This window comes from Mesoplodon mirus (assembly GCF_964341445.2).
Source record: "Mesoplodon mirus genome assembly, chromosome: 2".
Taxonomy (NCBI): Eukaryota; Metazoa; Chordata; class Mammalia; order Artiodactyla; family Ziphiidae; genus Mesoplodon; species Mesoplodon mirus.
Window position 1 is genome coordinate 222299311 of NC_138977.1, and position 12218 is coordinate 222311528.

Here is a 12218-nt window from a genome sequence, read left to right on the forward strand (position 1 = left end):
GGCCCGAGAGGGGAGGAGGAGGGAGCACCCGGCCCCCTTCCCAGACCCCAGAGGAGACTGGGCCGAGCCGAGGGCGCAGAGACGTCCAGCGGCCTTCGGGAACCGGGACTTCGGCGCGCGGCTCCGGCCTCCCCTCCCCCAGTCGGTAGCGTTTTGTAAGTATTTGCAATGCATTTTCGTGCAATTCACCCCTAATGGATTTGAGGCGCTTCCCCTCTTACTTTTGGTTTTGGTTTATATTAAGAGAAAGCAGGAAAAAGATAAAATTCCCAGGTCAAATATTTCGGCTGAAAGCTTTTGCAAAATGTGCCACCTTCCCCCACCCCCGCCCCCAGTTTGCCTTGCGCTGTGGCTTTTTGGTTTTATTTTTATGGAAGGAAAGTAAGCGCAAATCCTGAACCCCTCTAATTGATTCATTTTCTATAGAACTATTTTCAGAAGTCGAGAGAGAGAGAGACAGAGACAGAGAGAGAGAGAGAGAGAGAGAGAGAGAGAGAGAGAGATTCATGTTGTAGTACTTTTATTTCTGGATTTCTGGGTGTGGTTCTTCCTCTCCACTCCCAATCAGATATTCCCCAGTTTTCAGAACCTGAGCAGCCTCTCATAAGAACCCCGACTCAGGCCACTTTTCTCTCCCCGGCAGAGGTCTGTCGCAATTGACCTCTTCATCTCTCCTTTTTGGGACCGATGAATTCTCTAATTAAGTGTTTAAAGGGCAAAGACGAGGCAGCCCCAAATCAGACTTCTGATTATTGAAACAACTCCACATCTGGCCTGGTGTGGATGGTCTTATTTATTAGCAGCCTATATTTGGGGAATTTCATTCGTTGGTAAATTATTATTAATATTACCATGATTACTTTGTTCCCTATTTTGAGAGAATATTTCAATATTAAAAAAACCCTTATCTTTTATCCTCTCCACCTACAGTTTTGTTCTGCAGTAACTGTTGTACTTTTGACCTGTGCAATATTGAACAAAATTTCCTGAGAGCCTGCTTCTTCCTCCACGGAGAGAAGCAGACGTCTTCAATGTATAATTCCGGTCATTCGTTTATGAGGAAGAAATTAAGAAGGGGAAAGGGGTGAAGGAAAGAAACAAGGACAGGTAGCAATGCTCAAAGGAGTAAGACAGGCACAGTGGAGCGCTTTAAGTGAAGGACAATCAATTTAGGAGAATTTTAACTTATTTGATAAATGTACAGATTTCTTGTAAAGTTCATCCTCAACTCCTCAGGGCTCCTTGCTCTGCCACGCAATCTGTCTTCTTTCTGTCGGCTACACCTGTTGTTCTGCGATACTTTGTCCCTCCCACCCATCTCCCTCACCTCTGCCCGGATTCAGTCGCTTTTTAAGAAAAAGAGGGAAAAAAATCACAAAATATTGTTACACTTAATGTTGTCGTGAAATGGAATTAATTAAAAAGAAAAGAAAAGCGAGGCATTTCCTGTTGCCAGAGTGTGTAACTTTGGACGATTTTCCCCAGAGCAGGTGTCTGCGAACTCTCTTTTTCCTCGCTCTCTGGCTGCCTCTGCAATGGCCGAGTCCGACCTGGACGCACATCCCTATAATCCAGGAGGCGGCGGAGACAGAGGCGGCTTTGTTCGCGACCAGATCCGCTCTCTCCGTACCGTACGCCCCTTGAAACGCCCTGTGAGCAAGGGAAGAATGCGGGGCGGAACGGGTGAGGACCCGGGTTTATCTAGTTCGCGGAATTGAGCGCAGCGACAGCCGCGAGCTCAGAGACCGCTGGTATTTCCGATCGCAGGGCAGCAGCCTCGCATTCCGTTCCCAGACCGCGGGGTCATTTGGGAGCCGCGAGCTTTTGGGCAGAACATCCCTGAGCGAGCACTCACTGGGCCTGAGCGGGGTCGGCTCCGGCTGCCTCTAGGGTGGGGGGAGGGAAGGAGGGAGTGAACTTGGAGTTTAGCTGCGGCCCGAGGCAAATCGCGATGTCCAGCTGGGAGAGGCCAGGCTGCGAGCGGGCGACCCCAGGGAGGCCAACCAGCCCTAGGGACGGCGGCTCCCAGCTCCGGGACAGGGAGGCCTCCGCAAGCCTGGAGCAACTGTGGCTCCCGGGGCGGCTCGGGTGTGGGCGCGGTCATTGTGAGTCCAGTGCCGGGGAGCAGAGACCACCCGACTGCGGCGGCGACAACCGAGAGGACTTTGCCTCCTCCCGGCCAGATCCTTTTCTGTGCACCGCGCCCAAAGCCTCACGGGCGCAGGGTTTCTCTGAGCCCTGTACCCCGATCCCGGCAGCCGCCGAGAATGGTTCCCAAGCTCCTGCCGGGCGCCCGGTCTCCGCGCACCGGGTGCGCGGCCTGCCGAGCGCGGCGCTCCCGGAGCTGCTCGCGAGCGCGGGCCCGGAGGGCGGAAGCAGGTGCTTGGGCGCCCCTTGCCAACGCGGCGCGACTGCCTGCCCTAGGGCTTGTGGTCTGCACGCCCAGCTCCTGGCAGGACGCGTTTGAAGCTGGGGAGCCGAGAAAGGGGAGACGGCGAAGATCCCTGTGAGCACACCGCGAGCGCGTCCGCTGGGGAGCGCCTGCACGCGCTCCCGTTCCCTCTCCCAGAGCTTTACAGTTGCAGTTGCTCAAACCCAATCCACACGATTGATTCTTCTGCGGCTGAAACGTCAAGTGTCGTTTCCTATGGATGGGAAACTGCCTCCAAATAAACTGGCATGTGTAGTTATGGCAAAATTTAGCCTGGACCTCAGTGAAGATGGATCTCCCTTTATTTTCCTCTGGTTTGGGATAAAAACGAGGGCATGTGTCACAAATGAAAAATAAACAGAAATTCGGGGTCCAAATATGTTGTTCCTTGTGTTACCTGCAAACACAGTGATGCCTTTTACTGTTGGCAATACTAACTGCGAGACAGGCCAATAACAGCTCATTAAAAATAATGTTGCAATAGCAAACACGTTCTTAGATTTTACAGCCAGAACACGATGTTATCAAATGCCAAGAAAATACTTCTTTACTTGTGTTTGGATTCTAGAAAATGGTTCTTGACTGACCTGGTCTTTACAAAGTCGAGAAATAACTGGTTCTCCACACGCACAGTTTGTTCTTTGTCCTGCTCCTGCAGCCTCCCTTTCCCTCCCTTTGAGGACCCCGTTGCCCTAGGCCGGTGAGTCCCTCCCAGGAGCCAAGGTGAAGCCCCGGGGGAGGAATGTGGCTCGGCTGTCGCCTGGGACTGGCGGTGACATGAACCTAGAAGCCTGCCCAGGCGGGAAACGTCTGCTTTGCTCCCGTCGGCTGGGGGTCGTGGTATTTCTCACAATGCAAGAGACAGGGAGCACGGAAGCTGCTCCCCGAGCACGAAGCATCCTAGGCTCTACTGCAAGCCTTCGTGTCAGGAGAGGCCAAGACAGCACTTTGATGGAACTGTCACATCCCGAGACCTAGCCCGGGGCCGTCTTCCCCCACACAGAGTGCTTCTCTAGGCGATGCCTCTGCAGGGATTGCCAGGAACTGCTGGACCTGCTCAGCAGAAGGGGCTATGTGACGGAGTGAGCGTACCTCCACTCAACTCCTCCAAGAAATCCCTAGGACACTGAGCCAACATCCCCGATTTCATCCTTTCATCTTCCCTCCCTTCAGATTGTGGAACCCAGCCTTCTCTCCTATCCTAACTTCAGATCCTTCCCTATTGGCACCCCCAATTAATCAAGCCAGTGCAATGGCATTGGCTTCCTGGCTTAATCCTCTCTGCATCATCCAGACACGCATGCAAACAACATACAGGATACACTCACCCTCAAGGGTGATATGAAACACTCACTGCCCCCCCCACTTCTGTTAGACCTCCTAACAGACACCATATCCAGGGGCTCCCAGGGCCCAACCTGTATATGTGTTTAGCATCACATATACATTGTGATCACATAGTATCACAACAGCACAGACACAGTCAGGCACACTTTGTTCTGGGTGACGCTGGGCAGCTGGTTTTCTCTGATGGCCCCAGGCTAAGGCAAACTGGGAAGAATCTTGTAGAAAGGATTGGGCAGGGAGCGAGGTGCTGCTCCTACTTCTGGGGCATGAAGCTTGAAATCCTCTGGGCAGAGATGCCTCATGTTCCCTCGTCACAAGCCACCTGGGACAAACTATGGGAGCCGCCATCATCCCACTTCAGACCCCCATATACCTATGGGCCAGGGCCTCACTCGGAGCCGGGGTCCTCACAGGGCTGGGCTTTGCTGCTCTGAGTGCCCGGGAGCGTCCCCGAGCCCTGGGACACCAGAGAGTCATCTCTCGAGCTGTTTCTGTTGGCAACACAGATGTATTTCTTTTATTTAGTAGTAAATAGAGCGGGTGTGTGTACATCAAACAAGAGCAAGACAGATATAAGCTGCCCCACCCCCGCCACTGGGCCCTCATTCTGAGCCAGGACGTCCCCTTGCACGCCAGAGCCCCAGAGTGCGCGCTGGAGGGTGGGGCGGGGAGAAGTGGGGGGGGGGCGCGAAGATCGGTGGGGCTCGCTTTCTCGTCTGCAGGAGCACGCTGGGTCACCTGCAGCCCGGGCGACGGGAGCTGGGGTCAGAGCAGTGGGGGCCTAGAGGGCTGCACAGCCTTCGACCTTCGGGAGCTTTGACGAGAGCTGGCGTCGTAGGGCTGCCTGGGCCCGAGCCAAACACTCCAGCTTCTACTCCTCTGCGCGCGCGGGGCACCTGCACTTCCCTGGAAAGGCCCTGCGGGGACCGGAGACGTTGCTGAGCACCGCCCTGCCCGCCTCCAAGGCTCCATTTTGCCCCACCCCTCGCGCTTGTCCACGCCCCGAGTCCTGTGACCCATCCAGGAGGCTTCTTCCCCTCAGCGATCCAAACTTAGAACGCAAAGCGGCTAGGAAAAGACCACTCTACTGGGTCACCGCGACGGGGTCAGGGTGCAAAAACCAGGAGCCCCATAGAAATCCTCACTCGGGGTCCAGAACACAGCCGGGGAAGCCCCTGGGACGTCGCCCGCCCAGGCACTTACACCGGGCCAGGCAGAGGCACTGCTCCGCTCCTCCTCGCGGCTTGCCGCCCACTCTCTGCCCACCCGCTCCCGCCCAGCCTGCAGGCAGTCTCTGCCTTCTGGGTGCGAGCGATCCGCGCGTCTGGGCGTACGCAGATCGCGGTGTGCACGCCTTTGTGTGCATGTGCGCCCGCCTGGGTGTGCAGGGCGAATGTTGCCCCTTTGGCCTCACAAATAGTCGGGGAAGGGTGCTGTGGGTGGATGGCGGAAGAGAGAAAAGGGCTGTAAAGATAAGTGGGCCTGCTATACTTTGGAGCCCTGCCTAGTGACTCGGACCCGGATCTGGAGTTGAGATTTCGGAGGCGCCTGTTCCCGAGCTTGCTTCTCCTGCGGAAGTACCCTGGAGGCTTATCGGGTGGGGAGCCACAGCTTCTGGGGAATCCGGTCTCAGACAGCAGCGCAGCTGGGGTCCAGTTATCCGCCAGGGCTTTCCCCCCACCCTTCTGCCTCCAGGATCCCGTAGCACTTCCACTCTGTGTCCGGGCAATTCCCGAGACAAGAGACAAGAGATCGCTGGAAGCAGCGTGCGTCCTCGGACAGTTCCCAGGAGATGCGCCCTTGTACTCGCCCAGGTCCCTTCTTGGCTGCTGCTCCAGCCGATGCGTCTTCGCGGCGAAACTGCCCCAAATCTCTGTCGCCCGGGTTCCAAAAGGATCCCTTCTGGTTGCAGTGGAAGGAGAGGAAAAAGAGTTGGGGGAGAGGTGTAGCGCGAGCGAGCGAGAGCGCCGACAGCGAGCTGCGCCCATCATTTAGTCACGAGCGACGAGGTGGAGTCACCTGGTGTGCCTCACCGGAGCGCTAAAGTCTTCAAGAAATAGAAAGAATCCCCTTCTCTCGTGAGCTCCTTCGCCGCCCTCGCCCCCCTTGGTGATGGAGTGCACGCATCAGATTTTCATCAAAGTTCTATTAAGTGAAACATAGGTTGCAGGGCACCCTTTGATTGAAACAGTTTAAATTTTAATTGTGTTTTTAATTTGACATATAGTTGCAGAAAGGAATGACACTGCGTCGCCAAGGGGCGGTCGATTTTCTTAATTTCTCCCAGAGGAATTGATGAGTCTATCAGGCCACTAGATTGGAAACCCATTAAAGCTCTCTGGTTAGGCTGTTAATTGGAACTTGATGGATGTGGGGAGGGGGGTGTCGGGACTCGGCTATGCTGATCCAGTCTTCACGACTTTCTGTTTTCCAATAAATTACACAATTCATTTTCCAGCCACAGATTACATAAATTGTGCACCTCTGGGGCTCTCTTTTTCAAATAGGGAGCCCTTTTCCCCAAAAGCCTATTGCGAGATGTCATTTGCACCAAAGAACGAACAGCAGAGGCCCTTGAATGAAAATCGAAACATAATCAACGTTTATACTTAGAAAATTTATTGAGATCATTTTCTCTGGTATTTCCTTATTTTAAAGTTTGGACGCGCCATATATCATAATCCACTCGCGTAAAGGGGGGGTCAGACTGTGTTTAATATTTATCGAAGCTTGATTCCAAGATCAAACTTGTTTATGACTTCATCTGTCATTTCGGAGGGAGCCTTCTTCTACTATTACCCGGCTCAGCCAGCCTATTTCCCAACTGCCGCAGAGAAGAGAGGATCAATTTTTATTACGCTCCTCGGCAAGTTTGCTCTGGGCCGCTTTAATATTGAGCAGTGGCATAATCTCGGGGCCTAAACTTTAAGCGTCCTTTCAGTCTCGGAAAGTTTATCATTCCTGGGAACCCGTTTATGCCTAATTCCTGGGAAGGAAGGGTGGGAGGCATCCCAAAGATGTTGAGGGGCCTTCCTCCTGGGTAGGGGCTGTTGATCTGACTGGAGTAGGGCGGGGCGCAGCTATCCGGAGGCTTGGAGGGTGGGGCGGGGTGGGGTGAGACTGAGTTGAAGAATTGCCACACTTGAGGGCAGAGAGATGGGGTGTCTGTGGGTGGTGGTTCCTGAAGCTTCAGTTTCCTGGGAGTGTGTCTGGCAGCTGCGTTGAGCCCAGGAGAGGGCACGTGGGCCTCTGCACTCGCCGTGAAGTCTTGGGGACCCCCCCCAAATGCCCTGAAGGGATGGCGGGAAGATCGTGTCTTGGCCCTCTGGACCCTGCCGTGGGACTGCTGTCTGCCCGAGGCGGGGGAGATCCCGCAGGTGCCCAGTTGAAGAGACTGGAGGAGAGGGGAGTCTGCCTGGTCTCCGCCGCAGCCTCCCTGCCTCCGTCCTGCATCAGCAGCACCACTTCCCCGGCTCAGTTCAGAGTGTGTCAGCGTGAGGCACACGCTAGTCGCAGCTCAGCGAACGTTTGCTGACCGTGTGTGACTGCGAAAGTGTTTATGCGAGCGCGTGCGTGAGGCTTCAGGCGTTCGCATCTGAAGGTGCACAGAGTGTCAGGGTGGAGGAGGCCGCACAGGACTTGGCTGTAGTGCGCCGCTGTGTAGATGAGACCGTCAGAGGGAGAGGGAGCAGCGAGCAGGCGGAGAACGAGGCCAGATGGTTCCTTTTGACTTCCCTCCCAAACTAGCCCGCGGAGGCGGGTGGTGGCCTTTGTGGGGTAGCGAGGCCGCATCGTTTCTTCGAGTCCTCAAGCCAGGCTGCACAGGTCAGCTCCCCAGTCCCTCGCCGATCCCGGGGCTGGGAGCTGCTTCTCCGAGGCCCACCCTGTGGGCCCTTGATTCCACCCAAACATGTGCCCCCGAGGTCCCGAGATGGCGGGGGTCCTCACAGTCTACGCCGCAGCCACTCCCAAGCTCAAGGCCAATGCATGCCCCGCCCCTCGCCCCCTCCAAAGAGTCAGGTATTGGCAGTGGAACAACCTCGGGCTTCAATTCTGCTTACTCTGCTTGGGCTTTTTTTTTTTTTTTTTTTCCTGAGCCTCAGTTTCTCCGCCTGTACATTGCGGGGGGGGGGTACAGATCTGCACCACAGGTTTGCTGTGAGGATTAAAGTGAAGAATGGTAGGGTGCTCTCGGAATATTCCAGGTTGCCGGCACCAAGTATTTGCTAGCTCAGAAGGGTTCAACCAATGCCCTCCCCCTACCCCAAATCCTCTTTCGTCCCCAGTGGAGGGCAGGCTCAGCTCGTCCGGTCCGCCAATTTCCCGCCGGGTGGCTTCAGCGCGGGCCGGGAGACAGCTCCCACTCAGGGTGCTTGCGGGAGGAGGAGAGGTCGCAGGCGGGTGAGAGTCGGGTGTTTGTTTTCAGGATGCTCCCTTCTACACACCAACCGTGCGGGAGCGCGCGGGACGCGCTGTGACGTGGCCCGGGAGCCTGCGCCGCGGCTCCACAGAGGGGGACGCACAAATTGTATTTCAGCACCGGGTCCTTCCGGGTTAATGAGCTGACACCATGATTAAAGCTGACCATTTGTAATGTGTCTCGACCCCGCCGCCGAGCCCTGAAGAGGTTAATGCGGTGACGGAGGCCGGCACCTGCCCCTCGCGGGCCTCCCGGGCCATGGCGCACAGCCTCTGCCCCCACCCCCGCCCCCTTGCCTGCCTCTGCCCCGGTTGCGCCGCCGACTCCTAATCAATTAGCCCATTAACGAGCCCTTGGAGGAGTTAAGTAGGGAGAGGTTCTGCCACGGGTAAGGCTGCAGTCGGTAACTCACCGCGGCTAATGATATTATAAGCGCTTTGCTCAATAACCCGGGCGCGGCGCGGGCGAGGGAACTGCACCGTCATGGTGCAGCGTCTGAACGTTTGTAGGGACTGATTCCAGAGTCTCCTCTCACCCTTGGCTGCATTTGGGGGGCACCCTAGGGTCAGGGCTCCCGGGATCATTTGGTCGAGTGGTCTCGAGGCCTCAGACCCAGGGGGTGGGGTTGCCTGAGCGCCTCGGAGCCTTGCTTCCACCTTCGGTTCTTCGACGCTTGTCTAGACAGCTGTGCCCCCGAAACATTTTGCCTGCGCCGGACTGGTTCCACATCCGGTACCAGCTGATCTGGGAATTAAAAGAACAAGAGTCAGGGCTTTGAGGGGGCCGTGAGGATGAGGTAGGGAAATATGGTTAATTGCGCGCCCACTGCAAGCTGTGCTCAGAGTTAGGCACTTTGACCTCATACAGCTTCTGCGAGGTAATCGTTGCTTCTCCCCACAATTTTAGGAATGAGGAAACCGAGGCTCAGAAAGTTTAAGTATCCTGTCCAAGGTCACCTGGCCATTTGAATACACTTTGTCTAATTTAAAACCATGTCGCTGTCCTCACCTTCTTCTCTCCCTTCCTGGAGCAAAGCGCTTCTCTTTCTGTAGCAATTCCCTCACCTCCAATATTTGCCTAAAAGTGAGAGTCACTTATGGAACAGGAGGCCGAGCTTTGGGCTGTTTACAAAGGTTTACAGAGGACCTACTATGAGCTCCTAGTGATTCTAGGCTTTCCGGTATTTTTTCATTCCTACCTAAGGCCATCCTCGAAACAGGTGAAGGGGAGATATTAGTGAGAAGTTCATATCACCTATGAGGGCAGTGAGGCTCTGACTGGGATTTCACTTGTCCAAGTTCACGCAGCATGGAAATGAGGATGCTGGGACTTGAACCCGGATCTCTTGAAACAAGATCTAGGGCTTCCCTCCCCCACTCCCAACGATCTTGCAGCCCCGTTGGGCCTGTGACAGGGGTGGGGTCTGTAGGCGGGAAAGGGCACAAGTTGTCTGCTCCCAGGCCTCCCCGCTAAGCTCCCGGAAAGTGCATCAGTTCCTATGCGCACGCTCCTAAATCCCACGCCCACCCCCCACACCCCGGCCTCCCGCGCCGGCGCAGCGGTCTGCGGGGTGCCAGCCCTGCTGGCCTGCCCAGGCGAGAAGGAGTGACTTTGGGGAGGGTCGTGGAACAGCCTGTGAGCCCCTCTGAGGGTGCGAGGACCCGTCGCCTATGGGAGGCGTCGGGTCACTCCAGCTGAGCCCCGAACTGCCCCTACCTCTCGGGAGGGCAGGGGTCCGAGCGATCAGTAGTGTCGCCACACAGGGTAGGAACTTGGGCTGGAATCTATGTTGCTTTCGGTCCAGGCTGGTTGGACACAGCAGATGCCCGCCTGGCTCTCTGCGCACTCCGGGGAGCACAGGCGCTGCGTGCGGGGCCGGGGCTTTTTTGAAATTTTCCGGGGCCGCTCGGCGGCGCTGCGATTGGCCGCGTCTGAGTAACCTCTATGCAAATGAGGCCGCGCCACCTCTGCGCCGCCGGGGACCCGGCGAGCTGGCGGGCAAGGAAGGGGCATTCGCGCCGGGGCTGGGCGGCCGCACCTAAAGCCGGGCGGGCACGGACCCCAGCGCAGCCGTCCGGTGCCCGCGTGTCCCCCGCGCGGAGGGGACGCCTCGCCAGCTTCGCCGCCCCCTCCCCCTGGCTCCCCTCCCCCCTCCCCCCCCCCTCCGCCTGCCTGCCTGCCTGCCGGCACCACCTTCCACCCAGATCATCTCTAAAGGGAGTTCTTGGTTTCCTCCGATTTCTTATGAACCCAGGATGGGAAGCAAGGAAGATGCGGGCAAGGGGTGTCCGGCGGCCGGCGGCGTCTCCAGCTTCACCATTCAGTCCATCCTGGGCGGGGGCCCCTCGGAGGAGCCACGGGAGCTCGCCGGCTGGCCGGCCAGGAAGCGCAGCCTGTCCGTGTCCTCGGAGGAGGAGGAGCCGGACGACGGCTGGAAGGCACCCGCCTGCTTCTGCCCAGACCCGCACGGCCCCAAGGAGCCCGGCCCCAAGCACCAACCCCCCATCCCCTTTCCTTGCCTGGGTAAGGATCGCACGCCCCCGGGTCAGCAGCGAGCAAGCTCTAGGGGAGGGAAGCTGTGCGGGGGCTCTCGCGTCGCCCCCCCCCGCCCACCGGCCAGAGCCGCGGCCGCGCGGGGTCCAGCGCCGAGGGGAGGAGATGCGCGCTCGGTGCTGACTCCTCCGCCCGGCGGGCGCTCGGGAAGAAACCGGGAGCACAGATGTGGCGCGGCGCGGTTTGGGGGAAGGTTGGGTTGGAGGGAGAGTGTACCACAGTGGGTTGGGCACAGGGCCTGCCGCACGCATGGCTGTGCCCTCAATATCCCCTTTGCACATCGTACACTTTCTGCACACGAGGTCTGGAAGTCGGATTTGAGCGGTCGGTCCGTCTCTACCGCCATCTCTTTCAGCGTCTTTTTCTTCTCTCTCTCTTCCGCTCTCTCGACCTCTGCCTCTCTCTCTCTCTCCTCCTCCTCGGAATGATTAGCACTCCAAGATGATTGACAATGGTGCCTTTCGTAGATGGTTCCTCTTTACAACATCTGACCAAGGGGAGCCCCGCGTTAGTCCTTAGCGTGATTTCAGAACAAACGGCCTGTGAAATGATGCCACACTATAAAGCTCAGGGAGCTCTTCCAGTTCAGTTGTTACAAGGCAAAATCATCTTTTAAAATGATGCTAATGTCCCCCCTCCAGATCTCCTCCCCTGTTGCCACACGCCCTTTCACGAAGCTGGGAGCACAGAGACCCCAGACTCGAAGCAGCTGGATCCCTGTCCTGTTGCTTTTCAAAAGCCGGGTGCCGGGCTTTGGGTTTCAGCGAGAGGGAGAGAAGAGGATGGGGGTGGGACCAAGGAAGATGGGACCAAGGCTGCAGGCGCCTGCCAACTCCCTGGTTCCGGCGAGAGCTGGGGGTCTTTGAGGCTTCCCAACTCCATGGCCTTCCTCTTTGTTCTCACTCCCCAGGTACCCCCAAGGGCAGCGGAGGCGCGGGGCCGGCGAGCTCGGAGCGCACGCCTTTCCTTTCGTCTTCGCACCCAGACTTTAAGGAAGAGAAAGAGAGGCTCTTGCCCGCGGGCTCGCCGTCGCCGAGGCCCGAGCGGCCGCGGGACGGCGGCGGCGCCGAGAGGCAGGCGGGCGCGGCCAAGAAGAAGACGCGCACGGTCTTCTCGCGCAGCCAGGTGTACCAGCTCGAGTCCACCTTCGACATGAAGCGCTACCTGAGCAGCTCGGAGCGCGCCTGCCTTGCCTCCAGCCTGCAGCTCACCGAGACCCAGGTCAAGACTTGGTTCCAGAACCGCCGCAACAAGTGGAAGCGGCAGCTCTCCGCGGAGCTGGAGGCGGCCAACATGGCGCACGCGTCGGCGCAGACTCTGGTGGGAATGCCGCTGGTGTTCCGGGACAGCTCGCTGCTGCGCGTGCCGGTGCCGCGCTCGCTCGCCTTCCCCGCGCCGCTCTACTACCCGGGCAGCAACCTCTCGGCCTTACCTCTCTACAACCTCTACAGCAAGCTCGACTACTGA

General features: G+C 57.5%; 1 protein-coding gene across 1 annotated transcript; it reads left to right on the plus strand.

Moving 5' to 3' along the window:
• Positions 1–10453: 10453 nt before the first annotated feature.
• On the plus strand, positions 10454–12218 carry HMX2 (H6 family homeobox 2; the record flags this gene model as incomplete). The annotated part of the gene is made up of 2 exons (XM_082636613.1): positions 10454–10721; positions 11662–12218. 2 exons carry the CDS (start codon positions 10454–10456, stop codon positions 12216–12218), a joined length of 825 nt encoding a protein of 274 aa, XP_082492739.1.